This window comes from Candoia aspera, chromosome 6, assembly GCF_035149785.1.
Source record: "Candoia aspera isolate rCanAsp1 chromosome 6, rCanAsp1.hap2, whole genome shotgun sequence".
Taxonomy (NCBI): Eukaryota; Metazoa; Chordata; class Lepidosauria; order Squamata; family Boidae; genus Candoia; species Candoia aspera.
Genome location: NC_086158.1, coordinates 52,284,825 through 52,300,100, shown reverse-complemented (window position 1 = coordinate 52,300,100; position 15,276 = coordinate 52,284,825). Strand labels below are relative to the sequence as shown.

The following is a 15,276-nucleotide window of genomic DNA, read 5'->3' as shown; positions in this document are numbered from 1 at the left end:
CTGCAACTGTAAAGTCTTCACTCCCTGGCCCTGTAGATGGTGTTGCTAAGAGAAGGAACTTGAAGTGAGCTTGTCCTATTTGATCTTATTGGATAGGCAGAAGCCATGGTGGGGAGGCAATCATATGATGATTTGTTTAGGAGAACCTAACTTATAAGAAAAAAAAATCTCTATTTAGCAGAATGCAAACTTTGGATTGGTCATGAAAGCATGAATTAATCACACTATTTGATTAGTCATATAATGTATGTTTCTCATATTAAAAAGTCAATTAAAAATATCTCAAATCACTTTCCAAATAGTGTCAGCCATTTGTTTAAGAAAAATGGTTATCCTCATTCATGTCTCCAGTATATAGCTTCATTTGTATATTCCAACATATATTTTAATAAATGTATTGAAAAATGACACTAACAGTATCACAATAAATTGAATGAACATCTCTAAATTATTCCAAAGGCTTTACTGCTTCATGAATCAACTGCACTGGGTAATTAAACAGAAAACTTCTTACCAGTCACAAGAAATGCTTTGTGGTGTAACTGAGGGATTCAGAATACACAAAGGACAAGAAAGATGCAGAGATGGGAAACACAGGTGACCATAAGGCTTCACCCTACTAGACTGTGGCTTTTATGTGGGACCTGCTTCTCAGCTGTAACAAGCATTTGGGGAGCCAGAACTCCTGGAGCAGCAATTTGTTGTTATACAAAGTTGATACATGCATTCTCTGAATGTGTATGTGTGTGTGTGTGTGTGTGTGAGCACATGCACACGCTTTTGAATCAGTGCTGACTCCTGGTAACTACCTGAACAAGTCCCTGCAGTTTTCTTGGCAAGATTTTAGAAATAGTGTCCCATTGCCTCCTTCCTAGGGCTGAGAGAGAAGACTGGCTTTATGTTGAAGGCGGGACTAGAACTCACGGTCTCCCAGTTTCTAGCCTGCTGCCTTAACCACTACACCAAACTGGCTCTCTGAATACAACCAGTTTAATTTCCTAATAGGGCCCACTTCCATACAGCTGCTTTACTATGCTTCCCATTCCAGAGCTGACCGGAAATCATATTGCCCTAAATCTTGCTGCCCCCACAGCTCACCTTTATCTGCTCTCAGGTGGGTCTGAGTTGCATTGCTCCCAATATGCTTTCTTTTTTTAATATAATTTTATCAAAGATTTTAAAACAGCAAGTAAAAACTAACAGAAAACTAGTAAAAACTAACAGAAAAAAAGAAAAGAAAAATAAATCAATCAAAGAGAAGGCTGACAGTGATGAAATAAAAGAGAAAGATAAAACAAAGAGAGGTAAAAATACAAAGAAGTAACTTCTGATTTTATTTACAGCAGTTATAAGTATAATTATAAGTTTGCCTCTTACTCTATGGTTATAAAATAGCTCTGTTCTTTCTATAATCCATTCTATCTAATCATCAAAACCATAAATCAAAAGTTCATTTTTTTTTCTGTTTGATGCAAAAAATCTGTAAGGGGTTTCCAGGAAGCAATAAATATAGATATCTTTTCTCTGATCAAAGAAGTCAATTTAGTCATCTGAGAAAGTTCCATCATTTTCACCAACCATTCCTCCATTGTGGGAAATGCCAAATTTCCATCTCTGTGCATGAAATAATCTCGCTGCAGTTATCATATACAAAAATGCTCTCAAATATACTTTCAGTACATAACATTCTAAGGGCTATGGTTGATGGTTCCTTCGGCTAGAATTCTGGATATGCCCAACATCATCCACCATATGAAATGCCCACTCCAGTTGGAATGCACAATGCTCTAGTTGCTCTATGCACTGCATTTTTTTCCCCCAAACCATCAAAAAATGGAACTATGAGCCAATTGGTTGATCTATTGACCATTAGGTGGCAGCAAAGAGGGTGGTTTTTTTGCATGGGGTGTATCTTTTGACTGCAATCTAGTAGCCACCTAGATTTGTGTAGCTATTAGATATGCATTATTGAGAAGCTGAAGTTTGAGAAAGAATTTAATTGTTGGAGATCAGTGTGGGAGCTGTAAACTACCTTGAGAACATCATGTGAGGAGAGGAAGCAGCAGCCAGTGGGAAGGGAATTCCCTGCCAGGAAGACTAAAAAGGTGCAAGAAATTAGTCCTTTCAATTACTGTTCCCTGCTGCCAGCTTCTGTTATGAACTCAAGGTATTTATTGTAGTCATAAATTTTTAACTGCAGTAACATGAATCATGCTGTACATCAGAGCATTCTTACAGAATGCAGGCACAAGATCTTTCTTTTGCAAAAAAAAAAAAAAAAATCTGGAAAGACAATCTCAAATTCAGGAAGATCGAAGAATAGTCAGTTTCCAGTCTGAGATTCCAGGTAATCCAACACAGCATATAGGCAGAATCATAGGCAGTGAATTAGAATATTGATTGCCACAGAGCCAATTAAGCTGTTATTTCTTTTATATAGCCCTGACTATCAGTTTGAGTATTTGCTGACTCATGCTTATTTCTTTGGCTTAGACAGCTTGACTTACTTTGATCTTCCCTTTGTAATCGATAAATGACTTCCTCCAAAGGCCTCATATAGATGTCAAATAGCACTAGCCATGTTTCTAAACATAGCTCTACCACTCTTTTAAGAGAATAGTAAATTTGTGTTTATAAAGAGTCCACATAACACCTGACAAATACCTTTGAAATACCAGTCAGGCATATGCAGGCAATTGTCTCTGTGGAATCCAAGTGTTGGGTCTCTCCTACACTCCAAAATACCCCCACAGGGAAAATCCCAGGGATTGAAGGAGGACGGGCATGTTTACAGCACCCTAAAGTGTCCAAAGAGATCTAAGGAACTAAGTACAGTGGGTCTTATTGAGTACTCACTTGGGTGACTATTAAACAATTCAAGAGTTGTAGGTTAGCCTGAAAGTTTGAAAAACATTCCCAGTAGAAGGCATAGCAAATCACTCAAATGTTTTTCCAAGAAAATGACGTGGATGTATCCACAAAGTCCTCAGGAATCAGGCTTGACTTGAAAATTATCTTCACCTTTATCTTCATGTACTTTGGCATTTCCAACAAATAAATATATTTTATTTCCTTATTGGACTATCCATGAGAAAATAGGAAAATGTTTTTCTAGTTGGGCAAATAGAGAGCTTGCATGGTGTAACTCATATGGTACTGGTCCAGAGACATTCAGGTTCCTCAGCCATTGGAGCTCACCAAGTGAATTTGGACTAGTCACTTTCTCTGTCAGCTCAGTCTACTTCATAGGTTCATTGCTTCTTGAGGAAATATGACATAGAAATCTAGTGAAATGAATGATCAATTGAATGATTGAATGAATGAATGCTAAAATATTCCTCATTAGATGTTCCAGATAACTCCTTTTAACTAGATGTGTTGTTTATTCATACTAATATTGCAGTGTTAGTTTTTCTTCTCCCAGGTCTAGGATGGGTACCAGCAAGGATCCAGACATAGTTCACATGGAGGCAAAGACATTGGATGGCCGTAAGTGCTTTGACTACCTTTTCATCATTTTATCACAAGTGTAATTATGTAGGCTTTCAACATTCATCTGGATACAGGATAGCATTAGGGGGATCCAATGGATGCTGTGTGATTATTCTCAGTCTGGTCATGCAGTAAACATTTTCAAATAAATAGAAAATCAAAATAACATTCTGAAATGCAAGACTGTTTACAGAAGTAGAAGAGATTTGCAATTAGGGTAAGAACTGCAGAAAAGCATAAAATGAAATATACATCATTCATAACAATATTTCTTCTTGTGGGCTACTTCGTTTGATCTGCTAAAAGGTAAAATCTTCAAAGTTTGAATCTTGGTTTATTTGTGACAAACCAGCTCTCAAACTTTGAGAAAGTGGAATAAAATGATGTAATATTATATTTGTTCTCATCTCAAAATTGTTCTTTCTGAGATTTAGGGAAAGTTACAAAAAGATAACTTGCTTGCTTTCATTCAAAAATCTTCAGCTTTGACCATTTCACCTATAGTCTATGATTGCTCTAAAACTCTATTATTGTATTTAGATGCTCACTTAAATGGGAATAAGCAATAGGAATTCCTTCTCATTCCCTATGTATAAAATCAAGCTTTTACTCAGATATTGGATATTGGATATTCTGCTTTCTTTAGTCCATGGATAGATTGTGTTAAAAGCATGTGCCTCCCTGTAATGGTTACCTAGCCCAAACACTCAGTCTCACAAGAAGTTGCTAAATGAAATCTGATTTATTCAGGAACTAAGGCAAATACAGAGAAAGCTGAGAATGACAGAAAGCGCGCCAAATACAAACTAAAAACCCTCGACTGCAAAAGTAACCCCGCCTCCCTACCAGCAGAGTCATCACCACCCACCCCAGGTGCCTGTAACCGTCTTTCCTCGAGCCTGGGAAAGCAACCTTGAACACATGAGATAACCCAAACACATTCCAAGCCCGCAGCCAAGAGATAAGTATTCCCCAAGCAGGAACCGTCCTCCCTTCAGAGATGAAACACGCATCTGGCTAATGACATGCAAAACGTTACGATGTACCAAGCACATTGAAATGGTGAACATGACACTCCCCAAAAATAGTGTGCCATTGAACTGACTTTCCAGATCAGAGCTTCATACGTGGTGATGAGCATAACTGAAATGTTGATTCAACCTTTCCCAAACTGGTGCCTATCAGATATATTTGGACTAAAACACTGGAATTCTCAGCTGGATTAACCAACTGATGGGAATTCTGAGAACTCTAGTCCTAACACATCTGGAGGTCAAAATATTCAAGAAGGCTACTTTAGCAGAAAAGTTGTTTTGTTCAAGTATGGCTGGGTAAAGATTTTGAAAAGCTGAATTTCAAATGTCATTGTCAATTGTACTTTCTTTGTCTGTCTAAAACACACACACACACACACACACGCACAGACACTTTGAGACTAAATATAAGAATAGGGCATATTCTGCCATTGATTTCCCAAGTATTCAGTAGACTTGAAAATAATTTAGATAAACATTGCACATAGCATATATTTATAGTACTCAGCTTATATTTAAATAATACTGAGTACTAATATTTGTAATATTTGATTAATTTTAGTCTAATACTAACATTTTGCAAAGTCCAGAAGAATTGTTGGGAAAGAAGAATTACTATGGGAAATGAAATAACCAAGCTAAGTTTTTATATTTAATCATTTTTAACTAGAGGTGTCTAGAAGTTTTCCCCTTTCCTCACTTGCCTTCTTGACCACCCTCATGCCCCAGTGTCTATTCTATTTTGATCAAAATAAATACATAAACTAGGGTGACAAAATGGGATTAGTTTCCACATTTCTTAGTGGATGTTACTCAGACAAAGCTTATTCAAGAAGCTTTCATTTGCCTAGTGGGGTGTCCCTTCTGTATCACTATAAATTTTCAGTGAGCTTAAAACAGTACTGGAAAAGAGTATGATAAAAGAATGATGAAGATTTGCTTCTTTCAATTTATGAATTACTTTAAAAGACACTTTTTTCATGGACAAATCTGAAATGAAGGCACAAGCTTGAATAGTGGTGGTAAAACTATTAAAGAGACTAATCCATAACATCTTCAGTTATTAAAGCCTAAATCCTGAAACCTGTTCTTTGTATCCAGATGAAGTCTGTTAATTCCCATTCCCACTATTTGCCATAAATAAGCTACATTGATATAGTTCAGATCACTGGATCAGTGTTATAAAAGTATGAGGAAGATGCTCTGTCCGCATAACCAGCCTTTAAGTCAGTAAAGCTTTTGAAAAAGTCAGTGGGACTGTAAGGCCCAAGGTAGAGTCTAAACTTTAGGTTTCTTTGGGATCATTAAGCATGAGAGAATGTACTGAGTAAACTTCCTTTCACTCTGTAAAATCTCAGATTATTTCTCAATGTCCATTACATATCTCCATCTGAGAGCCAACTCTAAACTTGCCCATTGTGACCCCTTCTTAATTCAGTTTTTGTTTTGGCCAGTGTGATGTGCAAGTAAATGAAACAAACAAACCTTCTTTTCCTAAGGAAATTTTCTATTTGGTGTCACAGACAACCTGATCATACTATTCTCTTCTATGGAGGTTGAGGGCAGTGCAGGTTAGAGTTGTGGCCATGCCTCTCCAAGTTGAGTACCAATGAGTCAGGCCAGGCAGCCAGCTTCATCCATATACTCCAACTCTTCTAAGAGATAGAAGCAAAACTGCACAGAGTTGCATTAAATGACCATTAAAGGAGCAGTTCCAGCATATTAATATATACAGACCAGGATGGATCATGGTAGGTGAAATCTTTTGTTATGTTTCAGTAAATCCTCTATGTGAATTCACTGTGCATCCTAGAAACTGTGGAATGATATGGTATGTATCATATTTAGATAAAGAAAGGACATAGCTTTTGTTCTAGTATCTCTCTAATGAATATGATAAAATCAGAGTAATATTGGCATACACATCAGAGATTTCCTAATAGTGAAAGAATGCAGAGTCTTTCTTAACATCCAAAGACAAGGATACAGTTGGGGCTGGCTGTATTGCTGTAATTAAAACATGGATGAAGTTTGCTACAATTGCTGTGTTCTTCATGAAACCTCCAATAGAGGATGGCTATTCATACTTCCTGTCCTATTCCAGTACCAGTCTGGTATTATTGTTTTATAGGAAGCCCCACTGAATATGTGTCCAAGCTCTGTTATGATGTTCCACATTCCAGCTGTGGATATATAAACCAAAAGTTTCCTCAGTTTAGCCACCCCATCTACACTAACCTTATTAGTGAGGCAATTCCTATCTACTTTTGTAGTCAGGATGCAGTATGTTTTCAGTGTTGCCGTAACAATCAAAGCAGCAGCTGTTGCTGGAGATGTGCATGCTGGCAGTGAGGAGCTTAACATCCCAATTACTGGTGGGAGGGAGAACATCTGTGCTGGAGAAGGAAATTAATTCCACATCTCAGCAATGAAATGTATTAATTGGCATAAATTAAGTGTAAGTGATTAGGTGCTTCCTGTGGTACTGGATAAATAAATAACCCGCATGGGTTGAATACTTGTTGCTGAATGGCTTCTCAGTGAACCCAACATAAGGAAAAAAGGTTATTGTAATAAGATTCTGAAAATATTCTGAATATTTATATCACTATTCTGATCTTTTCCTGTTGTTCTGGTCATATAGAATCCTTTCAGTATTCTGAAAAAGCAATTATGACTTGCTTCTAAATCACATACATACACAAAAATGTAACCGAGATTATAATGCTGCTGTTGTAGTTCTTTGCTTGTGTTTGAATTTCTAATACGATATACTGTATAAGGACAGTCAACATCTCCACTCACTTCTCTTCCTGGTGGGCCAAAACTTTTCTACAATCAGTCCTACCTTATTTTATTCCCTGAGAGATAAACTAACAGAAAAATGTCATCTCATAGAGATCAGTCCATGATGTGCTCATCACTTGATATATTTTATGAATAAGAAAGCTAAAACCTATTTTATCAAAACTTCACTAGGAAGTCTATGAACACAGATACATGGGTACACTCAGTTGAGTATAATTGCAGATGGCATAGAATATGTGGGAGGAGATGGGGGTGACAAATTTGATAGATAAATAAATAGCCAGTTTGGTCTAGTGATTAAGGTGCTGGGCTAGAAACCAGGAGACTGAGAATTCTAGTCCCGCCTTAGGCATGAAAGCCGGCTGGGTGACCTTGGGCCAGTCACTCTCTCTAAGCCCAACTCTTCTCACAGGGTTGTTGTTGTGGGGGAAATAGAAAGGAGTATTTGGTATGTTCGCCATCTTGAGTTATGTATAAGAATAATAAAGGCAAGGTAGAAAATAAATAAATAAAAATAAATAAATAAATAAGTATTCATTACCAATATGATGCGATGTACAAAAAATATTAAAGATAGTAATATTTAACAACAGTCTTCAGTTATAGTCATAATGTAGAAATGAATAGTGGGAAACAACAAGAGGAATGGAGTATTTTCTTCACCAAATAGTATTATGCCATGCTCACTGTCTCAAATCATGAGAAATTGCTGGCAGGACTGAATCCCTAAGAAGATATTGGTATTAATGCTTATGCCCAAAAACATCCTAAAGTTTGTAATTCAGAATGTTACTTTGTCCTTAGAAAGTAAGCATTTTGAATGAAAGAAAACAATGCAGCAGAGGAACCTGTTCTTCACATAATCAATGGTTCATTGTTCACTTGAAAAAAATGTTTTCAAACCTAATTTCCATTAACTTTCTCCTTAGATATCTCTTTTTGTCTTTCAGAAACCAAGCCATTGCCATCAACACACAGCATTCAGAAATTTTCTGCAATAGTCCATTTATGTGTTACTATAGTCCAAAATACAAACATCATTCATATTTCTTACTGTCAAAATTAGATATCACTTAGTAGTGTCTATTCCAAGTCCTAGGAACTATATCTCTTTATAACAGAAAGTTACTGAAGAGGCCATGAAGTTCAATGTCTAATATCTTGGGCAGTTTCATTCTGTGACTCCAGGTCTGTGTTTTTCAATCCTTTCTTGCTCCTACGAGGCCGCATGAAGATTCATAGACTCAAACAATGTAAACCTCCTTCAGAGTTGGTTTAAGTCTTCATGCTGTCTCATAGGCCCATTTAGATCTTAGATTAGCCTGTTTACCCTGGACAAACCTCTAGAGATGGCATAAGAAAAAAGGAAATGATACAAAACACATACTATAAATCTCTGAAGTAGGACTTTCCTGTTCTGATGAAAGATTCAGATTGAGGAAAACAAGATAGGTTCATCCTATAAAATATTTTTTTAGATTAGAGAAAGCAGACAAAACTATAGAAAGGTCCGCATAGTTAAAGCAATGGTGTTCCCAGTAGTAACATATGGCTGCGAGAGCTGGACCATAAGGAAAGCTGAGAGAAGGAAGATCGATGCTTTGGAACTGTGGTGTTGGAGGAAAATTCTGAGAGTGCCTTGGACTGCAAGAAGATCAAACCAGTCCATCCTCCAGGAAATAAAGCCAGACTACTCACTTGAGGGAATGATATTAAAGGCCAAACTGAAATACTTTGGCCACATAGTGAGAAGACAGGGCACCCTGGAGAAGATGCTGATGCTAGGGAGAGTGGAGGGCAAAAGGAAGAGGGGCCGACCAAGGGCAAGATGGATGGATGATATTCTAAAGGTGACGGACTCGTCCCTGGGGGAGCTGGGGATGTTTACGACCGACAGGAAGCTCTGGCGTGGGCTGGTCCATGAAGTCACGAAGAGTCGGAAGCGACTAAACAAATAAACAAAAAAAAAACATGTATTTTTGCTATCCTTTCATTTGATTTCTTAACAAAATCAGTTTTATTATTTTATTCTCTTGCACACTTAAATAAATTTGATTATGGCTGTCTTTTTATCTGGAGTCCTCTAAAAGTAACAAGTAAACAAGGAATGGGTTTTGTCCCTTTGTTCCATTTTTGCTTTTCTACTGGCTCTCGTAACATACTTAATTCTCAATTTTGGCAGACATTGATGCCTATGTGAAATATTCAAGTAAAAGATTATGAATGTTCAGCGCTGAAGTCACGCTACATTTATGTGTGTTTCTGTGTGTAATTTCAGATGCCCAGTATATCACCTGCAGGATGCAGAACTGCTCTGAAGCTGTAAGAAGCAAGCCTTTTCCTGGATACATTGATTCTGACTCCCTCATTGTCCAAGATGATTATGTATTTGTTCAGGTCTGAAATATTTTTCTCCCCTCAATTGATTACAAACCATTTGTTCCTCTATTTCTGAATATTAATCACCCTTCCCTAACAGATGCAACAAAATAGCTTGAGTACAAGCAGTGCATTTCAGGGCATCACCAAAGTGTTGTTCCCATTGGGATGCTAATTGTTCCCATCTGCCTTTGCTTCAAGTACTTTGTTAACACAAGGGTCATGAGGGGTTTGGTCTGACATGTGCTCAAGGTGTATGGAAATAATGCCTCTTGTCAGTCAGCCATCCTCATTGTCTACTCCAAGAGTGTACGCACATCTCAACAGGTTTTTAAGTTTGCATGCTAGAGTTCCGATATCACCATCTCAACAGACCAATCAAGCTTTTTTTTTATTATTTTGAGATGAGGGGAGATAGAGTAAGGGAGATATGGAAAGGGAATGCTTGAGAGAAGAGTAATCAGGCATGATTGTCATGCATGGGCTCCGATTATTGCAAAAAAAAAAGAAATGAGATATATTCAGCTGAGCTATGTTCCAGGTGGAAGCCAGAGAATATATCTGAATAGTTTTAGGTTTCATTATCTTCTTGCTGCTATCAATGTCATAACAAGAAGGAGGAAATAAAGTGCTGGCAAAGTGGAGATGAGCTATAAATTATCTGTCTTACAACTTTTATTGAGGCTGAGGTTCCTGGCTTGCATCAGTGTATAAGTTTCCAGGCTGGATTGTCTATAACCTGGAGTTTTTAAGTAGGCTCAAGATAGGCAGCCCTGAATGTGTTACCAAATGGTATCAGCCATACCACTCTAGCCTCTAGCCTCTCTGAGTACATCATTTCTTCCCATATAGAATGTATGCCAACTCTTCTGAGGGTTAGAACAATGTATTGTCTTGCTTCTTTTCTTTATAGAACAAGTGTAGTAAATTCTCCTACCTCAGAAAACAAGGAGATACTCTTTATTTGTGGTCTCATCCCTGATTAATAATAGAGATCAGGCCTTAGTATACACATTACAGGTTTTGCATATCCATAGTTTTGACCTCTAATGTTTTTGCTTATTTTCTCTATGTGTAAAAGGGAGACATGCTTTTGAACATGCATAGAATATATTTTTAATGGCTAAGATTAAGTCATCTGCTCCTGTATTTGTTCCCCCTTCTCACTCATTATAGCAGAAGGCTCCACATGGCTTCTTTGTTCTTCTCCTTTAGAGCAACCCAATCAGATAATGATGGAGGGAATCACTTCTATCATGCCATGTAGCTTCTTTGCTTGCACAGCTCTTTCACAACCTTGGTAGAGGGGCCTTTTAATTGTGCAATTGGATACTAGTTCTGCCCTCCAACTGCTTGTGTCTATTCCAATTGCTGTGAATAGTCTGTTGGTAGCACTGGCACCCAGCAGCATGATTGAGAAATGCCCCCAATGAGGCTATGAAAGAACTGCATGGAACATGGAGAACCTGGCATGAGCCATGTGAGGTAAATAAAGTGATTCCCTCCATCACCAGCTGAAGAAATAGTTCTGCAGAAGAAAGTCAGTTGCCACGAGAAAGCCATGTGGAGCCTCACAACTGGACAAACCCATCAAGATCCATAGCAACCAAGCAAGGAAAAGGAGGCACAAGTACAGATGATGGCTTTGGGAGAAGAAGTAGATCACTATAGATTCTAACCCCTGGTCAAACTGTATGTGATGACAAATCTGTAAGTGAAGAGAAGCTGACAAAACTTCTACATGGTACAAAGTTAAATCCTGCCATTTTGAATGCCTATTTCCTATTTACCTGCAGTTTTATAGTAACAAAACAGTGAATGTAACAGGTGCAGAAGTTTGGTCATCAGATAAATTTGGAGAAAAAAGGGTGAAAGAGTATCTTGGAACCATTAAGCATAGGGTGGACTCTATTTTCATTTGGAATTGTGTGATAGTCAGTAGTGTAGGAAATAATGTGTGTGAAAGGAAGAATGAATTCAATTACATGTTTTCATATCCTAGAAAGCTAATGTCCCACAGTCAGTGAAGGGATTGAAAAGGTTGGGCATTTCACTAAGACAGCAATCCAAACCATGCCTCCAAATCAGCCAAGAAGTATTTATAGGAAACAAAGACAAAGGTTTTGGTATGGCCTCCAGGGTCCCCAGACTTCAGTATAACTGAAAACCTGTGGGAAGATTGCCAGGGGTCAACATTGACTCAAAGGTGAAACAGAGAGACAGAGTGAGAGAACAAGAGAGAGAACAAACAAAAAGACTCTTAGCAGGCTATGTTGGAAGCTGATGGAAGAGAATCTAAACTTCTGCACTTTCACTGTTTCCTTATTTTAAATCTGTAAGCAACTGCACAAAAATAATACATACTCATTCGAGATGTCAAGTTTAGCTGTCTGGCATAGGGACTAAGTCAGCTTCTGTTCACTTAGGGATTCATTGAATTGTGGAATTTGACCAGAGGTTCCTCAACTTTTCCAAGCATACTGTGCTACTTCTGCATGTGTATCATGCTATTCCAGCCATTTGTAGAAAATATTTTTTAGGGCAGAACTGGGTATTAATTGAGATTGCTCTTAATTACATTCTTATCATTTTTTTTTAAAAGAAAGATGATGTGCTTTATTTAAGAAAGCTAACACAGATGAGACAAACTTGGAGAACTGTATTTCATAGTTAATAAGATAGTCATCTCTTCTGTTATTTGTTAATGAATTGTTAACAGACATTTGTTTTTGTTTTGTCACTCAGTGTAACTAGAAAGAGATTGATTTTTTGTTTTGGCCTCCAGGATTTTGGAGAGGGGATGCTGTCTCACAGGTGGTTGCCTGACGATTATTTCATTTCTGAGAGCTGCTGGAAAAAGTGGCTGGCTGTAGCATGTGTTACACATTACTGTTACACAAATGGAATACTCTAGAAAATACAATGGTGTACCTTATAAGACTGGCCAAAATCTTAGGGCCCTTGGCTTGGAGGAAAAAAATGTTTTTTCCCAAAGCTGACTAGAGCAGAAAACCTTCTCTCATTATCCTCCAATTGGAAATATAACATGCAACTATTATTGACTTGAGTATTACCATTTTTGCCTGTGCAATTGAAGATGCTGAAAGCTGCTTCTGGAATCCCACATTTGTAGGTTTGCCCATGCTCTTTTGTCTTCCTTTATAAACAGTCTACATAGATTATGCTTGTTAATGCTGTCTGTTTCCACAGCTGATAATCTGAATGAGGTCTGTTTCATATCCTGCTGTATTTTCATTGCCATTTTGGAACCATTGTGACACAACTGCATTTCCCTTTAAAACACACCTGTTATTTTCTTCCCCCCTCAAAAAGGGGGGAAAAACAGTGACAATAGTACCTTGATTAGAATAATAAGAAAGAACAATGTTATATGTTGCAGCTGACATCTGGAGGTCGGCCACATTACTACGTGTCTTACCGCAGAAATGCTTTTGCGCAGATGAAACTTCCTAAATATGCTTTGCCAAAGGTAAGTTATCATGGTTGAAATGTTCCCATGCAATGTTAGATAATAGACAGACCACAGGAATTGCTGCTTGTAGCCAGTTTCCTTAGAATTGTTTTAATTAGTGCATATATCCCTTTATTTTTCAAGAACATATTGATGCAGCAAACAAAATACTACTCCCTAAGATCAATATTGCAGCTATTCAAGGGCATCAGTTCAAAATGCAGATTGATTTTTTTTTCAGTCAGTGGAAATTACTAATTAGTATTTCATTTTCATCAATAATGACATTTTGAGGTTTCCTATTAAAAAGTTTGGCTTTCTGATGTGCTGCTGGCTTCCATATTTTATTGTATTAAAGGAATTTAATGAGAATTTTTTTCTTTATAAAGTATGCTTTTGTATATCTCTAATTAAAAAAAATAAATATACAAAGAGAGAGAATTAGCAGTGGAGCCTGAAAGACATGTATTGCATAGCCTTTTAAAGAATCCTAGTAAAATAAGTCAATTAAGGGGAAGCATATTTCATTTAAAAATTAACAAATCTGTGTTACTTTTAAAAAAAAAGAAAACAAAACAAAACTTCAGGGCTTTCTTTTTTTAAAAAATGTGAAGGACAGGAAAAATGATTGTTCTTTTGTTCCACATACAAAATGTTTTGATGCATTGTAACATGATCTGGGAACACTGTTTATGAAATTGCTTGTCAGATCCAAGGTCTGAAGTTTTTTGATGTGCTGTGACTTAGGTCCACATTACAGGAAATTAAATGACACCAAGATGTCCAACATAATGAGATCAGTGTTCTTGACTGCAATCATTTAGGAATATGGGTTTTTAAACTTTCAGCCTGCACATGGGCAACTAGATTCTCTTTTTTCCCCTCCTTAGCCTGATTTTAAAAGTTATGACTATAAACATTTAAGTATGTTTCAATTTCCCAAACTGAGCGTTTTCAGAAATTAATCACCTTTGGGCTTCCGGTGGGAATGGTGGACTGAATAGCTGCGCCCGCTGTTTCAGCAGGCGAAACTGACAGCACAGTGGGGTTTTTTGGGCTCAGGCAGGTCTTCCTGAAGCCCAAAAATGTTCTCCCAATCAAGAAGAATTCCAGGAATCACACCATCTGTGCTCTGAAAGGCTGATTGTAGCCAGAAGGTTGCAAACTAAGCTTCACATTTGCCTGGTAAGAATAACTGGGAGGCTCTGGATTTCACCATTTTCCAAGCCATGTTGTAGCCTTAAAAGGACACTAAGATCAGCCACCCCATTTCTAAATCACCAATTTGTACTTTTTTTAAGCATATGTACCTCAAAAGAGGTTTTCTACAGTGAGGAGAAGCTGGCTCTCTTGGTGCCCAGTGTTATTTCTGGAATTACTTCTTAATAAGTTTTTTAAAGTTTGGAATTCATTTTCCTTCTAAAGGAAACTAAGATCGAGACTAAGCAATTGCCCTCCTGTTAATATTTTTGTGTTAAATTTGAAGATATCAGCATTTTCCTACACATTGAATCAGCTGATCTGAACCTTCAGTTTCCTGTTCACTTTCCCTTGAGAGCATCTGGTATTTCACTCTCACTTCATGTAAACAAGCTGCCAACTTTTGATTTTCGCTGGTTAAGCTTCTACGGGAATTTACTGTGTGAGTCATGGAGGATTTCAAACAGATCTTTTCTGAACTTCACCAGGATTTCAAGCAGATTTCCTCTGATTTTTATTGTGCTTTTATGCAAGACATCCAGGACATTGTGAGATCTAAAATGTGCCTTCAGGTTGGGGATGTGGTAGATGAAATTGAAGACTTTAAGAGTGATAGAAATGTCTTTTCCAAGACTGAGAGTGGAATTATTAGCAAGATGCTGGATGAAGAATAGATAATGGAGTTGGAGAAATCTAAGGGAGAGAATGATCTGCAAGCCATAAGTAAAATCGATCTCCTGGTGGAATGCCATGAAAACCTGGAATCTTTGAGGGGTAGGGAGGCAGTTGGACTGGCTGTTTTTTCTAAAAGGGAAGTTTTATGCATACTGTGGAGATACCATATGTATCTGCTTTGGTTTATTATGAAGTGGGATAAGGGCTGGAAATTTT

At 37.5% G+C, this 15,276-nt stretch overlaps 1 protein-coding gene across 1 annotated transcript in view; it reads left to right on the top strand.

The window, feature by feature from the left end:
• The window catches only part of SORCS1 (sortilin related VPS10 domain containing receptor 1), a 438,448-nt gene that overhangs the window by 313,538 nt on the left and 109,634 nt on the right, over positions 1–15,276 (top strand). Inside the window, exons 6-8 of the mRNA XM_063307130.1 lie at positions 3,425–3,489; positions 9,613–9,731; positions 13,114–13,203. Coding sequence (XP_063163200.1) covers positions 3,425–3,489; positions 9,613–9,731; positions 13,114–13,203 — 274 coding nt within the window. The remainder of the gene's footprint in view (positions 1–3,424; positions 3,490–9,612; positions 9,732–13,113; positions 13,204–15,276) is intronic.